We start from the raw sequence: 23,345 nt of genomic DNA on the forward strand, positions 1-23,345 counted from the left end.
AAAGGCCTACCTTGCTCCGGGCAGTCAAATGAAGGAGGGGACCTCCCACCGGCCTGGGTGCACTCAATTCCAGGTCCCCAGAGCCCAAACAGGCTGAGCTGTGGGATTTTGTGGCCCCAAAGACGGGAGGATGAGGAAGGGGGAGGGGGGGAGGATTCTGGGTGCAAGCTGGGAAGGGACAGGGAGAGAGAGGCAGTATCCGGGGAGAATAACCCCTGCAGGAAGAGCAGGAAGTGTGCTGGTGGCAGGGGGGGTTGTGGAGAGTCGGTGGTCCCTCACCGGGCAGCTGCCGCGGTTCGGGCACTCACTCCTCACTCACCCCAAAGAACGATGGATCCTCCTGCAGATTTTCAGGTCCCCTTGCAGGCCAAGCAGCTCTCAGACAAAGGCCTACCTTGCTCCGGGCAGTCAAATGAAGGAGGGGACCTCCCACCGGCCTGGGTGCACTCAATTCCAGGTCCCCAGAGCCCAAACAGGCTGAGCTGTGGGATTTTGTGGCCCCAAAGACGGGAGGATGAGGCAGGGGGAGGGGGCGAGGATTCTGGGTGCGAGCTGGGAAGGGACAGGAAGAGAGAGGCAGTATCCGGGGAGAATAACCCCTGCAGGAAGAGCAGGAAGTGTGCTGGTGGCAGGGGGAGTTGTGGAGAGTCGGTGGTCCCTCACCGGGCAGCTGCCGCGGTTCGGGCACTCACTCCTCACTCACCCCAAAGAACGATGGATCCTCCTGCAGACTTTCAGGTCCCCTTGCAGGCCAAGCAGCTCTCAGACAAAGGCCTACCTTGCTCCGGGCAGTCAAATGAAGGAGGGGACCTCCCACCGGCCTGGGTGCACTCAATTCCAGGTCCCCAGAGCCCAAACAGGCTGAGCTGTGGGATTTTGTGGCCCCAAAGACGGGAGGATGAGGCAGGGGGAGGGGGGGGAGGATTCTGGGTGCAAGCTGGGAAGGGACAGGAAGAGAGAGGCAGTATCCGGGGAGAATAACCCCTGCAGGAAGAGCAGGAAGTGTGCTGGTGGCAGGGGGAGTTGTGGAGAGTCGGTGGTCCCTCACCGGGCAGCTGCCGCGGTTCGGGCACTCACTCCTCACTCACCCCAAAGAACGATGGATCCTCCTGCAGATTTTCAGGTCCCCTTGCAGGCCAAGCAGCTCTCGGACAAAGGCCTACCTTGCTCCGGGCAGTCAAATGAAGGAGGGGACCTCCCACCGGCCTGGGTGCACTCAATTCCAGGTCCCCAGAGCCCAAACAGGCTGAGCTGTGGGATTTTGTGGCCCCAAAGACGGGAGGATGAGGCAGGGGGAGGGGGGGAGGATTCTGGGTGCGAGCTGGGAAGGGACAGGAAGAGAGAGGCAGTATCCGGGGAGAATAACCCCTGCAGGAAGAGCAGGAAGTGTGCTGGTGGCAGGGGGAGTTGTGGAGAGTCGGTGGTCCCTCACCGGGCAGCTGCCGCGGTTCGGGCACTCACTCCTCACTCACCCCAAAGAACGATGGATCCTCCTGCAGACTTTCAGGTCCCCTTGCAGGCCAAGCAGCTCTCAGACAAAGGCCTACCTTGCTCCGGGCAGTCAAATGAAGGAGGGGACCTCCCACCGGCCTGGGTGCACTCAATTCCAGGTCCCCAGAGCCCAAACAGGCTGAGCTGTGGGATTTTGTGGCCCCAAAGACCGGAGGATGAGGCAGGGGGAGGGGGGGAGGATTCTGGGTGCGAGCTGGGAAGGGACAGGAAGAGAGAGGCAGTATCCGGGGAGAATAACCCCTGCAGGAAGAGCAGGAAGTGTGCTGGTGGCAGGGGGAGTTGTGGAGAGTCGGTGGTCCCTCACCGGGCAGCTGCCGCGGTTCGGGCACTCACTCCTCACTCACCCCAAAGAACGATGGATCCTCCTGCAGACTTTCAGGTCCCCTTGCAGGCCAAGCAGCTCTCAGACAAAGGCCTACCTTGCTCCGGGCAGTCAAATGAAGGAGGGGACCTCCCACCGGCCTGGGTGCACTCAATTCCAGGTCCCCAGAGCCCAAACAGGCTGAGCTGTGGGATTTTGTGGCCCCAAAGACGGGAGGATGAGGCAGGGGGAGGGGGGGAGGATTCTGGGTGCGAGCTGGGAAGGGACAGGAAGCTGGAACTAGCTCTTGTAGACCAGGCTGGCCTCGAACTCACAGAGATCCGCCTGCCTCTGCCTCCCGAGTGCTGGGATTAAAGGCGTGCGCCACCGCCGCCCGGCTCAGTAGGTTATTTCTAACAAGAAAGTGTTTCGATTTTTTTCCTTGGAGATAGACATTGAAGCACTTGATGTGGTATTTGAGGAATAACCCTTGTAGATCTTTAAGCTTGTAGTCTTTCTGATCACATGTGATCCTTTTGAGCCTTTCTTTCCTCTGAGGATACACACACACACACACACACACACACACACACACACACACTCTGTGTGTATTCACACATACTTCTTCCCATCCCATACAGAAGTTACAGATTGGGAACAGGGTTTCTGATACTGCTTTTCTCTTGCAGTCGGATTTCAGTGGATTGCCAGTGGGGACTTACCAGGCCTTTCCTAACATTCACCCACCTCAGATACCAGCAACTCCCCCATCGTATGAGTCTGTAAGTGCCTGAGCCTCTTTGATAAACGGCAGGAGAGTGAATCCCATGAAGAGAGCAAAATAATAACAACAGGGAAGGCAAACTTTTGATCAACTTAGTATGGGTGTTGCTCTTGCTTTGGGATTCCTTGTTGCTTTTATACTGTCCTGGAGATGTGGTGCGCTGTTGGTGGCATTTGTGGTGGGCTTGCTATGTTGGCACTGAAGCCAGGAATCAGGAAGGAGCTGCTCTTAGGAAGTTATAGTACTCAAATGGGCATGGTGGCACATGCTTATAGTTTCAGCACTTTGGAGGATCAAGAGTCAAGGTCAGCCTGGACTACATGAGCCCATCTAAAAAAAGTAAAAAAGAAATTTGTAGTGCCCTACTCAAGATACTAAATACAGATATATTTGTTCCTACTAACTAGTCTGAGAATCACATTGAGTTACTGTAATTTGATATTAGAATATAATTATTAAAGTATCAGTTTTTTTAAAGTTTTCAACATTCATGGGGAACAATAGTAACAGTATTGTCTTAACCAAAAATGTCCAGTCACTCATTTTTGGCCTGTAGCGTTGGTTTCACATTTTATTCTTATAGTTAGAACTTATATAGAGCAAACCTCTGGCACAGGACAGTAATCTTAACAGCTTGGGAACTGAAGTAGATAAATTGCAAATCAAAGACCTTGTTGCAAAATAAAAATTAAAAAAACTGTTGGGAAGTGGTTCATTGGTAAGGTGTGTGTCTATCGTGTAGGTGCAGTCCCTAGAGCTCGGGGGTTGGGGTGATGGGTAAATGGCTCATGTAGTAAAGATGCCTTGAACTGTGATTGTAACAGCAGCTCTGCTTCACAATTACTTGTTTCCTGCCAGTCTTGGATACACATACATGACCCATATATCCATGCCTTTGGGAGCTGTTCCATATGGTTTACTAAGGAAACAAGCTGGTGTGGATTTGCTATGTAAATTGCTCACCTAGGAAGCTCTCTCTGATCATTCTTCCCATTGGTTTTCATCTCTAGTTGATGTGTTTTCTCCTGGAGCTGAGTCTTTCTCACGCTTTAGTAGTCCATGTATCAAAACATGGTCAACAGTTTATGGAATGAGGTGGCTCTTCATCAGTCCTTGAGGCCTTGGTTCTTGTAGATTTACTAGTTTGCTTTGCCTGGAAGCTGAAAAGTGTCACAGTGTGGTAAGACTTTTTTTTTCTTTGCCTGGCAGGTCAGAGGTTGGCATGGTGTCTATGTGGTTCAGAGAGACTAGGAGGCATTTTCTTAGGAGCAAATTCTGTTGCTTTTGGTGAACAGCTTAGCTTTTGGAGATCAAATGAGCTGGTACCAGTATTAGTACTTTGTCTAAAGATGTTGTTCATTGTCTTTTTCTTTGGTAACAATCTGTGTTTTGCAGGTTGATGACATTAATGGTGATAAAAATGTCTCTTCTGCACAGATTGTTGGTAAGTATATTTCAGAAAGCTTCATGGATGCTGGATTCTCTTTTCCTGTTCCTCTCTCCATGGCCATGACATTCTGTCATGGTCCATGTCCTCCTTTCAAATATAATTTGTCTAACACAGAGCTCAGGACTTCTTGCTTTGAAACATGAATATTTTTTCTAACCCCAGTCTTCCAAGGCTGTGTTTTATTTTTAGTCACTTAAGTTTTTTTTAAGTACATTTTTATTATTTTTCATTATGTATATGTATGTGGGTTTATACACGTGAGTACAGATTCCCATGGAGGCTGGAGGGCCCTCTAAGGCTGCAGTGTCAGGTGGTTTTTGTCCGTTTGTCCTCCCTCCCTCCCTCCCTCTTCAAACTCAGATATCTACCTGCTTCTGCCTTCCAAGTGCTGGGATTAAAGGCATGTGCCCCCCTAACCTGGCTTGACAGGTGGTTTTGACATGTGTGTTAGGAGCTAAACGTGGGTTTTCTGGGAAAATAGCATGTGCTCTTAATGGCTGAGTCATCTCTCCAGCCCTCCCTCATTTTTTAAAAAAAAAACTATTTTCTTATTTTGTGTATATGGGTGTATGTATGTCTATGCACTATGTGCATGCAGTGCCCCTGGAGACCAGAAGAGAGTATTGGGTCTTCTGGAACTGGAGTTAGAACTGTTTTGAATGGCTGTGTGGGTGCTGGTCCTCTGGAAAAGCTTTTAACCACTGAGCCATCCCTCTAGCTCCCATCCCAGCTGTTTTTTAAAGTGATATATTGGTGTCTCAGTTAGGCTAGCCTCCTATTGCTGTAATAAAACACCATGATCGGCCAGGCAGTGGTGGCGCACACCTTTAATCCCAGCACTCAGAAGGCAGAGGCAGGCGGATCTCTGTGGGTTTGAGACCAGCCTGGTCTACAAGAGCTAGCTCCAGGACAGGCTCCAAAGCTACAGAGAAACCCTGTCTTGAAAAAAAAAAAAAAACCAAACCCACCATAAACACCATGATCAAAACCACGTGAGGAGGAAGGCGTTAATTTTCTTACATTTCTATATCACAGTCCATTGTCAAAGTTAGGGCAGGAACTGAAGCAGGAACCATTGAGGAATGCTCTTTACCTGCTCAGTCTCATGGCTTGTTCTGCCTGCTTTCCTATTCCACTCAGGACCACCTACCTAGGGGGAGACCCCCACTGGGCTTGGCCTCTTTCATTAATCTGGAGTGGGCATTTTCTCAGCTGAAGTTCCCTCTTCTCAAATGATCCTAGCTTGTGTCTAGTTGATATAAAACTACCCAGCACAGAGGGCAAAATAGGCACAAACAATAAGGGTGAATTTTCATAAAGTAAGCATATTTATTTAGTTGTTCAATAAGTTAAAAAATGGAGTGCTACAAGCACCCCAGAAAGCATATTTAAAATCAGAGACGCTGGGTGTGGTGCCGCATCTCTAACACCAGCACTGGGAAGTTGGGGCCATAAGCTCAGTGGTGGAGCATTTACTTGGCATGTGCAAATCCCTGGATTTGATCTCCAGCATTGAAAGAGAAGGAAAAGAAAAAAAGCAAACTGGAAGACATTATACAGATAGATGATCACATCAAATAGTACCAGTATTAACAGGACCTCAGATTTCCTTATTCTCTTGCTTCTACTACCCTCGTACTGGCCATGATAGGTGTAAACCACCATACCCAGTTGTATGCATTGCTGGTGTAAAACCAAGAGCTTTGTGTGTGCTGGGCAAATACTCTGCTAACTGAACTACATCCCCAGCCTCTCTGGCAGTTTGATCTTTTTTTGTCCTCTGCCAAAAGGGATTATGGAGTTTTGGGTGGTGTTTTTGTCAAAGGATGGCTGAGTCATTTTTTCTGCTATTTGTAACATTATACTCTTTGCCCTGATTTAATTAGGACCCAAGCCAGAAGCTCCTGCAAAGCCCCCTTCCAGACCCATGGATAATTACAACAACTTTGTACTGCCAGAGTTGCCATCTGTGCCAGACACACTCCCAACTGCATCTGCTGGAGCCAGTACCTCAGCATCAGAAGACATAGACTTTGATGATCTTTCCCGGAGATTTGAGGAACTGAAGAAGAAAACATAGGTCTCTTAAACCAGGCAACGTCCAGATTCTGGAAGTTGAGACTGAACAGTTCTTTCTTGTGACAATGAATCTCCATGAAATTCCGTTTTATCTGTTAACCATCACCGAGCACTCTTCCTTGGGGCTCTCCTGCTGCTCTACCAATTGTGTTGCTTTCCAATTCTCTAGTGATACTGAGAGACTAACAGCTAGAGACTCTGGCTGGAGCAGTTGGCTTCTGGTGGCTGTTGCCTGTTTGTCTGTCACATGGATCCTTGGTTCTCTCCTGACCATTCCATTCCCAAAGGAGTGAGAAGGGAAGTACTGTGGGTAGAGCTGCCAAAGGTGGCTGGACCATGGAAGAGAGTATCCTGTGATGTGTCTCAGCCTCGGCTTGTAAATGCATCCTCTGCTTGGGGGTGATTGTAGAGAGAAGCAAGGCCACTGTGTGTTTTTTCAAATGAGTTAGATGGCTCTGGAAGCCACTGTCACGGTTCCTGGAGGCAGGGCCCTCTCATTGACATACACTACTTCTTGCTGCAGGGCACTGTTCCACCTGGATCCAGTTGCAAAGTTTGTTTGGAAAAGTTCTCTCTTAGTTCTACTGGATTCTCAGGGAGCCCTCTGTGGCCTTTTGCTTTACTTTGAGTGCTGTGTTTCCCTTTTAGGAATGAGCAGCACTGTGGAAATTTGTTTTTCCCCATGGCATGTTAGGAAGGAAGCATAGGTCTCTATCCAAGCCTATGGTGGGCTTCCAGTTGCCTTAATAGAAGTGCTCAAGTCTGGAAGCCTACAGGGAAGGGGGGGTACATGTTTTCATTTGAATGCTTACAATTAGGGCATCTTTACAAGCTGGTATCCTAAGTTTTGGTGCCATGTTGCTGTAGCTCACTGCTTTCCTGGGCGGATGCGACTCTTTATTATGGTAACTTATGTGCTTCTTTGCCCCTAGCCAAGGCCACCCTTCCCCAGGAGATTAGCTTTGGGACTGGAAGATGAGATTTTTGTTTATGTATAATATTTCTGTATGTACCTGTTTCAAGCAACTTCACTGTTTTTGATTGGTTTGTCTCATAGCTCAGTAGCTGCTAATAAAGATCCTGTGTCCTGCTTTCTCTAGTGTTGGTCAAATGAATGGATTTTAGTGGAGACTGTTTTACCAGTGACCCATGTCAGTATATAAGCCAGATCCAGCCTTCATTCTCCTCTCCCTTAGGACAGGCGTCAGGGGCTGTTGGGCTCATCTCAGTCCCTGGGTTTGAGCTCAGATAGCATCTATGAATGTGCTTACCTGCTACTCTATTTTAGGTAAACTGTAGTTGTGCTCACTCTTGGCATGAGTGGTGAGCATTCTGTTACCTGCTGGTTGGCAGTGTGGCTGGACTGTGCTATGTACTTAGGGTATCCTTCTCCTTTCTACACTGCTGAAGTCCCTCAGCAAGATTTTGGAAACAATGGGATTCGGATTCTTCACTAACACAAACTGTTACTTCTGTCATAAGATGTAAAGTATTATCAGTAATGCAGTAAAATGTAAGCTACCCTAGGCAATAGTGAGATGAAGATAGTTCATCTTAAGACACGGATGTCAATATCCAGTGTTGTCAGCATGCTTCTCAGATGAAGGATTCTGCTGCTGGCGGATTCCTAACAAGCTTGAGAGCTTTTGTAGTAATATATCTGTCAGTGTAGCTTCTTTCTGAGTATTTGAAGACAAAAAGGGAAAAGTAAGTGACCTGCAATTGTAGGTTAAAGTACCAAAGATGTCGCTCCAAACACCCCTTAATATATAGTAACTAAAGATGTTGCTCCAAACACCCCTTAATATATAGTAACTAAAGATGTTGCTCCAAACACCCCTAAATATATAGTGACGAGTTACCACCAGATGTTAGGAATGTCTAACGAATGGTTGAAGACCAGCTGTGTATGTCTTGGCAATTCGTTTTCCTCGGAAAGTAACTGAGACCACTAAAGGGAATGTGCTGATCTGTGTATTATGCCAGTTTGTAATGTCATGGGGCCTTGAACTCTGACTCTTATCTCCGCTTCCAAATGTCGGGATTAGAGGTGTGTGCCACCATGCCTGCTAATTCTCAACTTGTGGGTCGCAACCCCTTTGGGATCAAACGAACCTGTCACAGGTTGCCTAAGATCATTGGGAAACAGAGATTTACATTACGATTCACAACAGTAACAAAATTACAGTTATGAAGTAGCAACGAAAATAAATTTACGGTGGGGAGGTCGCCACAACATGAGGAACAGTATTAAAGGGTCACAGTGTTAAGAAGGTTGAGAACCACTGTCTTAAAGCGTCATTAAAAGTTTCAGTTACAGGAAATCATGACAGTTAATTGTTCATACTGGGCCAGTTACTCACCTCAAGAGCCTTCCTTTCTTTTCCAAAGACAATGAGAATGGCAGAAACAAAAAGATTAATGACCATGAGTCCCATCAAGATGATGCTAGTGAGGACCAGAAAGGAGCCGAGGACTGGGTAGAGAGCAATAACCTGGGAAGACAGTAAGACCTCTTGGAGTTACAACCTGTGCTAACACCTGGATTTATTTCTGAGCATACATTTGAATTTGAAGAAACTAGGGGAGAAAAAGATTCAAAGGGAAATAACATGAATAAGGTTGTTAAAATTTGATTGCACAGCTTTTACAAGAAAAAACAGATAATAGGATTATGACTCAAAATCCCAGCTATGTTTTGGGCAATTCTGAAAAAACATGTCTATGAACACGAAAGCTTGGGGTAGCATGCATATGGGAAGAATAAATGCGTACTGGAAGGGATGATGAAACTGGCTTTTGGCTGAGGTAGCTGTGGTAGGGTTTGCAAGGCTTTGGAAAGAGGAGGGAAACTGACTTAATATGCTTCCTCCCACCATGGCCTTTAAGGTGTGAATACTGATAGTTAAGTCCTCTTTTGCTTTTCTGCATAGATCTCTAAATTTAGGTCTTACTAGGATGGTTTCTATACTTAGCTTTTTTTTTTTTTTCCTGTTTTTGTGAGACAAGATTTCCCTGTAGCTTTGGAGCCTGTCCTGGAACTAGCTCTTGTAGACCAGGCTGGCCTCGAACTCATAGAGGTCATCCTGCCTCCGCCTCCTGAGTGCTGGGATTAAAGGCATGTGCCACCACCACCCGGCTTTATACTTATCATTTTAAGGTGTTCTTTTTTAACAAATGGTGTTCCCTGCCCCACCCCCGCCCTTTGCTGTTGGCCAATTGATTGTTGCTACTAAGGCCTGTTAACCAATGACTTGTGAATGCAGCTACAACCGTTATGAGTACAGCAAGTAGCAGTTGCATCTTGGGAAAAAAAACTGCTGATAAGTTATCTAATCAGTAACCTTTGAATCACTGGTGTGCTGGCTAGCTTTATGTCAGCTGGACCCACAAAAAACCTAATCATCCGAGAGGAGAAAATGTGTTCATAGATTAGGCTGTAATAGAGTGTTTTTTTTCCAGTTTTATTTCTATTTATTCTTTCACATCATGCATCTCAATACCATTCATCTCCCCATCCCTTCATATCTGTCCTCAGCCCTTGCCATCTCCCATCTTGACATAGAAGCTGTAGTGTGACAGCGAGTCACACAATATATCCTTTTGTCCATATATCCCTACTTGCAAGGGTTCATTCCAAAGTCATTGTCAGATTTGTTGTTTTAATTAGTGATTGATGTGGGATGGCCCAGCCCATTGTGGGGGGTACCACTCTGGGCAGGTGGCCCTGGGTTCTTTAAGAAAGGCTGAGCAAAGCCATGGCCTCTATATGGCCTCCTTCCTCCAGGTTCCTGCAGGGCTTAAGTTCAGGTCTTGGCCTCCGTCATTGGGCCGTGAGGGCATATAAGCCAAAAGAATCCTTCCCTCCCAAGTTGCTTTTTTTTTTTTTTTTTTTTTTTTTTTTTTTTTTTTTTTTTTTGGTTTTTCGAGACAGAGTTTCTCTGTGGCTTTGGAGCCTGTCCTGGAACTAGCTCTTGTAGACCAGGCTGGCCTTGAACTCACAGAGATCCGTCTGCCTCTGCCTCCCGAGTGCTGGGATTAAAGGCGTGCGCCACCACCGCCCGGCCCAAGTTGCTTTTTTTCAAGGTGTTTGAACACAGCCACAGAATCCCTGACTAAGACAAGGGGTCATCAGAGTGATTAATTGTACAACTGTCACTAGTTCCACTAATTTCCTGGTCACACAAGCCCTTCACTGTTAGGACCCAAGTCCTCATTAGATGCCCATTTAAAGTTTCCCTTCACTTTGCTCATTTATTTAGTTTTGTGTGAAATTATACTTATGGTACTGTGTGCCTTTTTAATAATTATTTTAATGTAACCAGTATACCTAACTCAAATGTAATTTTTTTGTGAAGGACCTTGTCCTCAACGTAATACAGGAAGACAGGGATATATGTGGGCCAGGGAGGAGTAAACTCACCAAGATGTGTGTGTAGTTGGTTTTTTTACTCTTTGGGGGCCTGCCACCCAGCTCCCAAATAAATACACCGAGACTTATATATGAATGCCTGGTGTTAGCTTGGCTTGTTTCTAGCCAGGTCTTCTAACTTAAATTATCCCGTTTCTCTTCTATATTTTGCCTCTGGGATTTTTACCTTTCTTTATTCTATGTCTTTGTTTCCTTCTTACTCTATGGCTGACTGGATGGCTAGCCCCTGGTGTCTTCCTCTCCTTTCCTTGTTCCTTCCTTGCTCTCTTTTCAAGATATCTCCTATTTATCCTCTCTGCCTGGTAGCACCACCTATCTCTCTCCTGCCTTGCTATTGGCCGTTCAGCTCTTTTTAGATCCATCAGGTGTTTGAGACAGGCAAAGTAACACAGCTTCACAGAGTTTAACAAATGCAACATAAAAGAATGCCACACATCTTTGCCTCACTGAACAAATATTCCACAGCGTACATAAATGTAACACATCTTAAAAGAATACTCCACAACGTGTGTTAACTGTAAAAAGATCTAATGTGGTTGCTTCCGTCACAGTTTCAGAGGACCTTTGAGTGCATCAACAGATTGTGCTGTTCTGGCCAGGTGTCCTTGGCAGTGGATTGAGGGTGCGGGGAAAGAGGAGGAGAGAAGGGGCACAAATGCTTAGGAAGCAACAGCTGGTGAGTAGTGCGGTGTTGTGCACAGGCATTCCTCTGAGACAAGGGCGAGGGGTGTAGGTTATCCTGAGCCTGTGTAGTGAGAGCTTGCTTCACACGCGACCATCCCATCCCGCTAGTTAAAGCTGCTACGCCAAACATGAATCAGAAAGGAAATGAGGCTGCTTCTGCTCTATATCTGTCTGTCTGTCTGTCTGTCTGTCTATATATCATTTATCTTACCTCCTTGTGGCTAGAAATTCCCATCAAGAGGCCAACAACAGTTACTGTGGAGCTGAAGAAACTCTGGTAGTCAGAGATGCTCCATCCAAACAGCAGATTGAACTGAACAGGAGAAAGGCCAGTCAGTGGTAATAGCATTTCTGCCCTAAGGTGCCTAACAGAAGCAATGGAAATTCCATGTGGCCATTCAAGTCACTGTGACTGCAAAATTTATCTGATCTTCATATTATAGCTGATGTTGCTTTGTTTGTATCTTAGAGACATCACAAACATCTGGGTTCAAGACATTAAATACAGGGGCTGGAAAGATGGTTCAGTGGTTAAGAGCTCTGGCTTTTCTTCCAGATGGACCCAGGTTCAATTCCAGTACCCACATGGCAGTTCACAACTATCTGTAACTCCATCTCCAGGGGATCTGAGACCCTCACACAGACATACACGCAGACAAAACACCAATGCACATAAAATAGAAATAAATAAATCTTAAAAATGTTTTAAAAATTCTTCCCCCCACCCCTCACTCGAGAGGGTGTCTCTGTGTAGTCCTGGCTGTCCTGGAACTTGGAACTTGCTTTGTAGACCAGGCTGACCTCAGACTCCCAAAGATCCACCTGCCATTGCCTCCCGAGTTCTGGGATTAAAGGTGTGCTCCCCAACTACCTGGCCAAAAAAATTATTTTAAAAAAGGCATTAAATATGGAACATGACTAAGTCCAGCTTTCCCATCTGACCTTTTCTCTAAAGACCCACTGCTAACCTGATGGCTTTATGTATAGTGATGTTTTCTGAGGGCACAGACAGGACTCTGCACTTGGGGAAGATGCTGGGCTTTGGGGCTTACAGTCATGGCATAGCTGCTCAGCAGGATCACGATGAGCAGTAGAAAGCCAACCACCTCATCCCAGGCCTTGTTGAGCGTCTTGCTGATGACCTGGAACTGGGCATTGTGTCGCAGTATGTCCCATAGCTGCACAGTTGCCAACAGAACCAGGAAGCCCATGAGGTGAGTGACAGCTGAGTTCACTTTCAGTGCCTCGTAGAAACTGATGAACCTGTAACCATGGGAACCTGACTCAGCATGAGGCAGGAGCTGCTGTCACCGGGGGCTTCCTCTGCAGAAGGTTCGCGGCTGAGTTCTTTCTGCTAGGTCAGACACCCAGTGCAGTGAACTGCTTTCTAGCATGGCCCCTTGGCTGGGAGCTATCCTGAAAAGCCTTTCAAGGCAGCTCCTAGCTGATTTCTTTCCAGCCTCCACTGTTGTCAAGTGCTGAACCTCAAAAGGAGAGTTAGCCTAAGGAGACGTGCCATCATCCTGGTCTGTTTCTACCACTCCTGTGTTCTCTGACAGTAGAGACACTAGTGAGCTGTCATGTCCTGAGTAAGAAGGGGTGAGAGATTTGCCCCCCAGTTCAGTTTTGTTGTGTAAAGTGCAGAATCGTATGTCATAGCAACTGGTTTACTTGGAGAGACTCCTATAGCTATAAGCAAGTTGGCAACCACATCTTTCATTGCCTAAGGCCTAAGCCAGTGGTTCTCAACCTGTGGGTTGCGACCCCTTTGGCAAACTTCTCTATCTCCAAAATATCTCCAGTACGATTCAAAACAGCAAAATTACAGTTATGAAGTAATGACGAAAATGACTTTATGGCTGGGGGATCACCACAACATGGGGAACTGTATTAAAGTGTCACAACATTAGGAAGATTGAGAACCTCGGGCCTAGGCAGTGCCACACGGCAGCCTGGAGCTCAGCTGCCACTTCTTGTTGGGAAGCTGTGTCTTGCTCTGGGTTTGTATCCTTTTTTAAGGGTGGTATTTATTTCATCTTGGGCTTTATGCATACAAAGAAACCCCAGTTCCAAGCCCTTGCTCTGAAACTTAAGTGCATTTATCTTCGACAGACACCTGAGTACCAGCGAGCCTCTCGGCAGGACTAGCGCAAATGGCAAATATCTTTTTTTTTTCTTTTTTCGAGACAGGGTTTTTCTGTAGCTTTGGAGCCCATCCTGGAACTAGCTCTTGTAGACCAGGCTGGCCTTGAACCCACAGAGATCCGCCTGCATCTGCCTCCCCGAGTGCTGGGATTAAAGGCGTGCACCACCACCCCCGGCTAGTGTTTTTTTTTCTGCTGTGAGCACAAGTCCAAGTTCTAGTTTAACTTTATTTATCCAAATACAGCAGATCTGGTGGGGAAGTGGAAGAGAAGGAAGGATAGTGATCAGGAAGCCTTAGTATGGGGTAGCTATGCCCTGTGTGCCTCAGGTCCCTTACCTGTCCCGGTCGCGATGGTATTGCAGCATGTTTTTATGAAGGAGAGAAAGGCTCTGGATGTTGAGCCCCAAAATGCTGAAGCTAATGAGAATTATGCTTGTGTCCAGAAGGTTTCTTTTCCTAGTGAGGAACTTCCACCTCTGCCGTTTCAGCCGACAGCCCTAAGCAATACATCAGAGTCACCACTGTTTTCTGGACGATTAGCCAGGACTGTCCCTAAGAAAGTAGTCTGGCCAGCAGGACTTCGGTAGGCAAAGCACATGGGCTCTGAACATGGGACTGCTCTGCAGTCACTCAGATACTGCTAACAGAAAGGGTGGTTGCTAATGAAGCTTTTATCAGACATAATCATTCTTGGAGATTATAAGACAATTGTGTGTACCTAACTTACAAGCTTTAAAAACCCCACCTATTAAGTTTGACAATAAAATTCTGTTTACAATAATTCCTATTATTTAGTTCTTTTTGCCCAGCATACTTTCTTAACATTACTTTATATAAGGGTTAAGAAACAGGCCCTTTAGGGCCTGGGGAGTTGGCTCAGTGATTTAGAGCACTGGTTGTTTCTGTAGAGGACCTGAGTTCAATTCCCTATACTCATTGTAGTTGGCAACCATTTGTAACTTCAGTTCCAGGGGAGCCAACACCTGAATTCCACGGGCATGTGGTGCGCATACATACGTATATGCAAGCAAAATATACATAAAATAAATATTTTTTATAAAAAACTATATATATAAAAATTGACTCATTCTTTGAACATAACTGAATGAGTTATTCTACTTGGTGGAAATCTGTTAACCTCTGAAACCAGGCCCCGAGGAAGGACTGAGACCACCACTGTAATGGAGCACCACGTCACAATGGATCCCGCCAGAGAGGGTTCGCCTGGCGACTGTCTGACATACGGCTCACCTGTATGAAGGTGTAGTAACAGACGAGCAGGTAGTAGCTGACTTGTAGGATAATCCAAGCAAAACCCCTCTTGGATGACTGGAGGGAAGTCAGACTGTCAAGGCGTAGAGAGGTGAAGAAAGTCCCTGGTAAGAAGAACAACTGGAGTCAAGAGTCTAAGCTTTTCTCCTTGGCACAGAGCCACACAGCTCCATCTGCTGCTGGGTTCAAACACTCCAGTCTCCATGCCCCACTTAGTTTTTCCTGCAGAACTGTCCAGAACTTTATGTGAACCATGGGCAAGCTACTAGAGAAACTCCAGTTTCACTGAAGTTGGGAGAGAGAAAGAATACATATGGTTGGTCTCGGCTAACGGGACAGGCCGTTGACAACAGGCGATCCTCTTTTTAACTCAGAGTGGCCGCAGGCATGAGAACAGAAAGCACCCACAAGTCATGAATGTGGAGACACTTCTATGCAGAGGGGATGCAAGGTTTCAGATGCAGTCAAAAAGAACAGTGAGAATGTGAAAGTTTATGGTTTTATAAACTTTCATAATTCTGTGCACTAGCCCCAAAACACTGGAACCGAGATGTACCCCTGATAGGCAGAAAGTACATTTAGGAACAAAATTTTCTTACTTTGTACAGCTAAATCTCAAGATTTAAGCTCCACTGCCCCGCCCAGTGGAGAACCCCCAGAAAGCCTTCAGGTTCATTTTGAACAGTGGTTCTCACTGTTCACATTATATTATGATTTATTAGCAGTGGTAAAATTATGGTTATGAATAGTTATGCATTAACCCAAGAGTTGCAGCATTAGGAAGGTGGAAAACTACTGAGTTAGAGGGAAGGGTGAGAAGCTGCTTGTTCTGCTGGTCTGGGAGGGAAAAGTTCCCCGTTAGAAACAATACATAGTGGTTAATGGCAGACCACCTGTCAGTCAGTTCTAGGGCAGAGAAGGAAGGAGGAAGGGAGGTGGGGCGAGGCAGACTGCCTGTAAAGGGAGGTACCATTTGGCATGTAGCCATCTGTGAGATGCCACCATGCCAGTGGCGGAAGCTCAAAACTGAAGACAGGAAAGAAAGCGATGGGAGAGGAAAGGTGTGCTCATGTTAGGGATCTATAGATAAAGGAACAAAACTAAAGATTTCATGAATAAACATCACTTTAAAAGAATTGGAAAGCCCAGCATGGTGATCCATGCTTTTAATCCCAGTACTTGGGAGGAAGAGGCAGACAGCCTCGTCTACATAGCAAGTTCTAGAAGAGTTAGGGCAATATAGAGAGAGCCTGTCTCAAAAAAAAATCAAATAAAAAATTATAAATTAATAAGTTGAATACCAGTTAAAACTAAAAATAGCCTCTGGTGAGTACGATATAGACGGGCTGTTAGTTGAACTATTTGCCTTTAAAAAAATCATATTTCTGAGTAATCATTCTAATTAAATTCACTTGAAGGAATAGTAAATGATTAGTAAAGGAGGCCTGGTCCTGAGATAGCCAGCTTGCAGAGCAAGGAGAGGAGACCCCGTACCCACACTGTTGGATTCCAGAATGAGGGTCACCGCACACAGCAGGTTCACGTTAGCATTGAAGACTGTGAGCTCCACGAAGAGGACTTTGGTGCCGTGATCCAGCCATCGCCTCTGCTCCAGGTGCCGCAGGACTCTGAACACACAGGAAAACAGAGGCAGCTACTGTCTCCATCCAGGGTCAAAATGGAAGACAGTACCCTGGCGTGGTTACAGACCACACGAGAAGCCACATTCCTTGACAGAGTGCTCCTACAAAAAGACCTCGTGACCCGTAACACCCAGATTCTCATGGTGGTGACAGGATGGCACACTAAGAAACAAGATGTTCACAGGTGCGTGCACACCAAGGGTAGAGACCCGGGCGACCCCGTCTGGCATTTAATCTGTAAGGCAGGATTAGTTTCATAAACTCCGTCAACTACTATTTGAAACTTTAAATACTCCACACCAACACCTATCCAGTACCAAGGAAGTGAAAGAAACATAGATGTATAAACACCATTACTTGATTGACATTGTCTTAGAGCAATTCCTTGCTGCTATAACTTTGAAGCAAGTTTTACTTTAAAATTTTCTTACATTTCTTGGGGTGTGTGTATCATGGTGAACCTATGGAGGTCAGAGAGCAACTTGAAGTCGATAGTTCTCTCCTGTCACGTGGGTTTTTATCTCAGGTCATCAGGCTTAGTGGCAAGCATCTTTACCTGCTGAGCCATCTTGCCTGGTCAGAAAACAATTATTTTAATTTAGATTTTTTCATTTATGATGGCAAAGACTCTCAGGATTCCTGGATCAAATCATTCTGTAAATCCTTGGCAGTTTAGTTCAGGCGTTTGAACTGTGGGCTGATCTTTCACATCATGGCTCACAAAGGGTAATGTTCCCATTTATGTCTGAAGACTACAGTGTGTCTAAGATAGACAGACTCACCTGGGTTCAGCTACCCCTAGAATTGAAACTAAAATCTCTTTTCAGATTAAAAATGGTCTTTTCTTTCTTTTTTTTTTTCAAATTGACAAAACACAACATATTTGTAACTTGAAGTGGACCAGGAAATTTTTACATTTAAAGCTCTAGTTCCAGGGGCTGGAGCGATGGCTCAGTGGTTAAGAGCACAAGCAGTTCTTCCGGAGGACCCAGGGTCAATTCCCAGCAGCCACATGGCAGCTCACAACAATCTGTAACTCCAGTCTTTGGGCATCCGACGCCCTCTCCTGGCCTCTGAAAGCACTGTACACATTTGATGAACAGACACACATGCAGACAAAATACCAATACACACCAAATAATAATAATAATAAAATACATGGTATATTTTCTTAGAAGTGCGTGTATGTACCGGAGACAGACTAGAGCGTTATAATGGCTGTTGGAATGTCTCAGCTGGGCACAGATGCCCAGCTGTCCTGAGATGGGCCTCTTGTTCAGGCAGGGCACAAACTCACCTGGCTGCAGCACTGGAGTCTCTTCCCAGCCTCACAACGTATCCTCCTCCCGAGTAAGTGGCTAACTCTCCCTGGATGGGATAGCCTCCCAGTAACTCCTGATTCTGATAATGCCAAATACTGTCAGTTTCTGTGATGTTTGTATCAGGGGGAGCCCAGCCGACCCCATAGTTCTCTCTGTCCTCTTGATGCTGGGGCTGTGAGTTCTCTCGTTCGTGGAGAGATACTGGGAAAAGCGTGCCATTAGGAATGCGAATCTGGCGAAGCACAACATTGCCCAGAAGAAAGGAGTTCCCATCAGTAATAAAGCCTAGTGAGAAAGTAAAATGATCAATTAAAAAGCTGTCTTGTTGCTAACTGAATGATACAACCCATGACACTTCCTTGGCAATTTTAAAAACATTTAGAAACATGAACTAATGCAATCAGACATAAAGAAAAATATGACAACAAATGAAACTATGTGATAATTTCTGAATGGTATGCATTATCTAGATAAATTAAGAGGATCAATGGAAAAAATCTATTAACTTAAAAATGATAATTTATTGGGGGCTACTTGGCACCAAATAATAGTATTCATCTTGCCATACCACTTACCACAGGTGCAGAAATCAAACACCTCCTTTAAACAGCAACAGCGAAGCTAAACCTAACAAAAGATGGAAAAGCCGACCTCCATTCCTTCCTCAAGAGCACACCTTCTGTGCTGACACGAACCAAGCCCTGTGCTAGGTGCCAGGAACAAACAGTGGTTACAAGGGCATTTGCACCCTCCGGGAGCTCACAGGGGAGGGACAAGAAGGACAGGTAACACAGGGAGTTCAGGTGTGAGGAGGCCGTGTTTTGTGAGGAGCGGCAGGCTGTTAGGCTGACAGGAAAAAGAGTCTCTGGCAGAGCGGCGCGGGAGAGACCCTGACAGAGTCTGAAGCACAGTGTAGATTCCAGCAGGGGAGCAGCAAGTTCTCAAGGTGGTGATGGCGTGACTGATGTATTTAGCGAGAGTGGCAGGAGCATCAGGGAGAGGAGGAGGAGAGGAGGTGACTCCTCATGTAGCTAGGGCTGGACGGAACAGGTCTTGTCAACTTCGGGAGGATTCGACACTTTAATCTAAATGTCCCTTTTGGGAGATTTTGAGCAGGGGGATCACAGCTTTATGATTTAAAGATATAGAGAAGGCTGGAGAAAGGGCTGCCTTTATGAAGGTGGGACACAGCGCTCTGGTTTGGCTCTAAGAATCTGATGATTCTCTTGAGTGCAGGCGGCAAAGCCTGCTGCTGCTCCAGGGCCCCTTGTGCACTTTGGAAATGCTTCCACTATGCGGGGACGATGTGGGCAGCTCTGGTGCTTTGCTAATAGGATTAGTTATTGACACGGTAAGAACAATCTGGAAACATTTTTTTTTCAGTGCTGGTGATTGACCACTACTCTACATCCCAAGCCCTTGTTTGTTTTCTTTTGTTTTGAGATAGCCTCACTATGTAGCCCTAGGCTGGCCTCTACTTCCCAACTACCGGGATTTCAGACATCACGAACTAACACATCTGGCTGAAAATACTTATTTTAGACTTAATAAGTTTGAGTGTGTTGCCTATATGTACGTGTGTGCACTACATGTGTGTTTGGTGCCCGAGGTAGGAAGAGGTTGCCACCGGTCACCGTGAGTCATTAACTGAAGCTTCTCGGGTGGAGTCTAGGGACTTTGCAGTGTCCACAGAGGTGTGGCCACACTGAGAAGCCGGCTGATCTTTCTCTAATTTTCCATGGGTTATAGTAGGGGTTTCAGGAGAGCTAATGGCACCTCCCAGCTGCCCAGAACGGTCCTTACCGCTGTAATCCCCATACAGGTTGGGAAGGAGGGTGTGGTTGGCCCAGGGGTAGAAATCCTTCAGAAGTTTGATTTCTGAGATGCGGTGAGAAAACCTCTTCGAGATAGCCTGATGGAGGAGAAACTGACTGGAGTCCCTGGCGGAGTAGACGGTAGCCATCAGCAGGCCCAGAAAGAGGATCTGGACTGGTTCACAAACAAAAAATCCTATCTGAGCAGTTACTTTAGAAATCTAAACCTTTTCCATTTTTCTTACACTTAAATACGTTTGTAGGTTAAAACCAGTCAAACTGGAGCTGGACATAGTGACACACATCTTTAATCCCAGCTCTCGGGAGGCAGAGGCAGGTGGGTCTCTGTGAGTTTGAGGCCAGCCTGGTCTACATAGTGAGTTCCAGGACAGCCAGAGCTACATAGTGAGACCCTGTATCAAAAAAGCCAAAAAAACAACCAATCCCCCCAAAACAAAAAAAAATCCTAGCAGTTGAAATAGGCAATCCAATGTGTATGCATGCACACACACAACACACAGAGAGAAATATATATATATATATATATATATATATATATATATATATATATATACATCTGTATACCCAGAATATACATATATGTATAGATAAATATTATATATTTTTTATTTTTCAGAATCCTCCTGCCAATAATCAGAAATTTAACTCAAGAGACATCCCCCATAAGCATACTGCATTTTGACTCTTAGAGGTAAGTGCTCTTTCACATTCTGGCTTCACAAGGGGAAGGCATGAAAAAAAAAAAAGAACAAGAGAATTGCTGCTTTCTGTTTTCTGGTCCAGGGAATCCAGTTGTGTGCTAAGTACATCAAACCCAGCACTTAGGAGAACCATTTTCCAAAGCAATTTCACCCCCCACCCTCTAGGAGGTGCGCGAACTGGGTATTGTTTTCTCCTTTGCACCCACCTCAGAGAAACCTGAGGGCCAGAGGGAAGCTCAGGGTTCTTCCAGGGATCACATCACCTCAGTTGCTGGAATGCTAAATTTCATTTTCTTTCTTTTTTTTAAATTTATTTATTTATTATGTATACAGCATTTTGTCTGGATGTTTGCTTGCAGGCCAGAAGAAGGCACCAGATCTCATTATGGATGGTTGTGAGCCACCATGTGGTTGCTGGGAATTGAACTCAGAACCTCTGGAAGAACAGCCAGTGCCCTTAACCTCTGAGCCATCTCTCCAGCCCCGCTAAATTTCATTTTCAAAGACACTTTTCTGCCCTCCCCCGTTTTCCACCTTATTGTCCCCACACTCCCCTTGACAGTGTGTACCGAGGTGCATGCCGCTGCCACCCCTTCATACCCAGGCTACCGCCAGTCAGCTTGAAGAGCTGCTTCTTCCAGGCTCTTCCTGGGTGCTTGGCAGAGCTGGTCACTGCTGGGGCTGTATAGATGGGATTGTTCTTATCTCTCAAACCAGGAGCCGATGAGGAACACTTCGCTGTCAGATATTGAAATATATGTCAAAGAAATGTTATATTTCATTACATGGCTGCCAACTGTTTGTCAAGCATCTGTTGCAGGCATCTCCGTTTGAATGCTGGAGGGACAGATAAAATGATATCTAAGCAGTACCTCTCCATTTATGGGGAAGAGGCCTGGGTTTGCCTTCTTAAAATTCCAACCCATTGGGGACCAAACTGATAGAAGATGATAAAAACTGGTTACTAGAAAAATGAGATTCAGCACTAGTATGGTAATTGTTGAGTGCTCATCTAACACACATGAAATATGGTAGCATACCGAACAACAACCCTAGCATGTTCTCCTTCCTGGCAGTGCCTTTGTTGTCAGAAGTAGCCCAGGCTGGCCTCACATGTCTACTGAGCACGCCCCTAGCCTTTTCATCTTAAAAGTAGATTCAATGGGCATAAAGGAATTCGCTGTCTTCTTCTGTCTCAGACTAGAGACCTGTGCTCCCACTCGGTGGAGTGAGTTTGGGGAACACTGTTCTCAAGTCTAACGTGGGTGGAAACCACCTGGACTTCTACTCAATGCAGATTCGGGAAAGGGCCCAACACTGAGCTCTTCTGAAGAATCCAGGAGGGGACAATGGTCTGCCTTAAAGACTATACGGAGCAGAAGAACATATAGATTAATAAGAAAAGGGAAGGTTAGAGACAGAGGTAGGGAAAGAGACAGAGAGAGGGGAAATCAAAGAAGTCACCAGCATGTCTGTGCCAAGTATGAATCAATCATTGGAAAACAAACAAAACTCCAAAGAAAGTTTGGAAATGGCATCACAGAGCAATTGGTATTTAACTTTTCTTCTCAGTGCTGGGACTCACACCTTAGGGCCTTTTGTATGCAAGCAAGCACTCTTACCCTGAGCTACACCCCACACAACATTTGTCTTAAGGGCAGGTCATAGATCTTCAGATGGACAAGGACAATAACTTTGAAAAAGAAGTCACTTCACATAAAGAGAATAATAGCTCAAATGCATAAGAAATAACGCCAGGCGGTGGTGGCACACACCTTTAATCCCAGCATTTGGGAGGCAGAGGCAGGTGGATCTCTGTGAGTTCGAGGTCAGTCTGATCTACAAGAGCTAGTTCCAGGACAGGCACCACAGCTACAGAGAGAAACCCTTTCTCAAGACAAACAGCAAAACAAAACAAACAAACAAAGAAATGAAATAAGGACTAGAAAGGCATTTCAAGTGAGACTGTTAATTTGTGAAACCTCACTAGGATTGGAGTGCCTAGCCTTTAGCTTAAGCGAGTGGTTGCTAGCTTCATGCCCATCACATTCTCCTCCATGCCGTACCCTTTCCTTCCCTCAGAGAGGGAACCTTTTCCTGAGTTTTAGAGATTTTAGGGGATTTATAGGAGATGCACACATATGCTCTAGCCAACACATGTACAGCATTGTGCTAGCATTTTTTGCATTTTTCACTTTTGGCTCAACGTTGCATTTGCAACATTTCTCCAGGTGCTGTGAGTAACTTTTAGTCAGTTTTTTACAAGTTGTAATCCCTCAGACTTGGTGATGGAGTGCGGGGAGTAAGGGTACTTAGGGTTACTCTAATGTTTAGAGCTATGGGGGTGATGCCACCTGCCAGAAATGAGAAAATACAGAAGAGTGGATTTGTGGGGCGGGCAGACAGCTCGGTCTGAGGCAACTGAAGGCATTCAGGTAGAGATGACAGGCAGTACAAACACCATCTGGGGCTCAGGAGGGAGGAGAGATGGAGCAGAGCACGGAAGCACTGAGAAGAAGCACTGGTTTCCAGGGGACGCATGAGTGTGTGACACGGGGCTCCTGGGCAGAGAATATGGCCTCTGGAATCACTGAGGTGCCTCGAATTCTACTGTTTTTACATGGTCTGCTCTTCATAAAACTAAACAGTAGTTGGGATTATTGGAATTACCCCAAAGTGCTACAATTCTCTTGGCATGTTGTTCCTTGTCTTTGTTAAGCCATGGCATCCGGTTTGCTGTCAGTGAGAACAGGAACGAGATGAGGATCACCTGGAGACAAGAGTCACAGGGGAACTCCATGAGCAGGTACTGTAGGGCCCCAGACAATGATGTCATACATACAGTGGGGTGGGGACGGATAGCATGCCCCATTCATTCATACGTTTATATTATCTTGTATCCATGGCATCCCTATGGAGAGGTGGATAACTTCTCAGAGTTTTTATCTCCTTCTATCATGTAGTATCCCCGGATCAAACTCAGGTTTCTTTACTGGTGAGAGACAGGACCGGCTGGCTCCTCAAGTGTGTATTCTCATGTTAACTTATCTATGCGTTGTCGTGATTTTATATTTTAAAACGTTTAATTTTTAGAGAAATATAAATTTTAGAGATATACAGATGAAAGTCATGTGAACTTTGAAAGTTTCTTTTTCAAAACAGATGAAGCAATGTTGGCCATCAC

The 23,345-nt window shown here is 45.7% G+C and overlaps 2 protein-coding genes across 3 annotated transcripts in view; one reads left to right on the forward strand and one right to left on the reverse strand.

Moving 5' to 3' along the window:
- The window catches only part of Ist1 (IST1 factor associated with ESCRT-III), a 31,197-nt gene extending 23,977 nt beyond the window's left edge, over positions 1-7,220 (forward strand). The window contains exons 8-10 of one of the 2 annotated variants that reach the window (XM_038313042.1): positions 2,503-2,595; positions 3,993-4,041; positions 5,934-7,220. In XM_038313042.1, coding sequence (XP_038168970.1) covers positions 2,503-2,595; positions 3,993-4,041; positions 5,934-6,127 — 336 coding nt within the window. In that variant the 3' untranslated portion in view covers positions 6,128-7,220. The remainder of the gene's footprint in view (positions 1-2,502; positions 2,596-3,992; positions 4,042-5,933) is intronic. The other variant, XM_038313043.1, reaches the window with a different exon arrangement.
- A 474-nt stretch (positions 7,221-7,694) lies between these two features.
- Pkd1l3 (polycystin 1 like 3, transient receptor potential channel interacting) overlaps positions 7,695-23,345 on the reverse strand; it is a 55,041-nt gene continuing 39,390 nt past the window's right edge. The window contains exons 21-31 of the mRNA XM_042054206.1: positions 22,832-22,931; positions 20,762-20,899; positions 19,429-19,614; positions 17,601-17,910; positions 16,155-16,288; positions 14,640-14,764; positions 13,725-13,885; positions 12,295-12,505; positions 11,454-11,555; positions 8,490-8,621; positions 7,695-7,805 (exon numbers count right to left, since the gene is read on the reverse strand). Coding sequence (XP_041910140.1) covers positions 7,695-7,805; positions 8,490-8,621; positions 11,454-11,555; positions 12,295-12,505; positions 13,725-13,885; positions 14,640-14,764; positions 16,155-16,288; positions 17,601-17,910; positions 19,429-19,614; positions 20,762-20,899; positions 22,832-22,931 — 1,710 coding nt within the window. The remainder of the gene's footprint in view (positions 7,806-8,489; positions 8,622-11,453; positions 11,556-12,294; positions 12,506-13,724; positions 13,886-14,639; positions 14,765-16,154; positions 16,289-17,600; positions 17,911-19,428; positions 19,615-20,761; positions 20,900-22,831; positions 22,932-23,345) is intronic.

Source organism: Arvicola amphibius, chromosome 15, assembly GCF_903992535.2.
Source record: "Arvicola amphibius chromosome 15, mArvAmp1.2, whole genome shotgun sequence".
In the NCBI taxonomy this organism is placed as follows: domain Eukaryota; kingdom Metazoa; phylum Chordata; class Mammalia; order Rodentia; family Cricetidae; genus Arvicola; species Arvicola amphibius.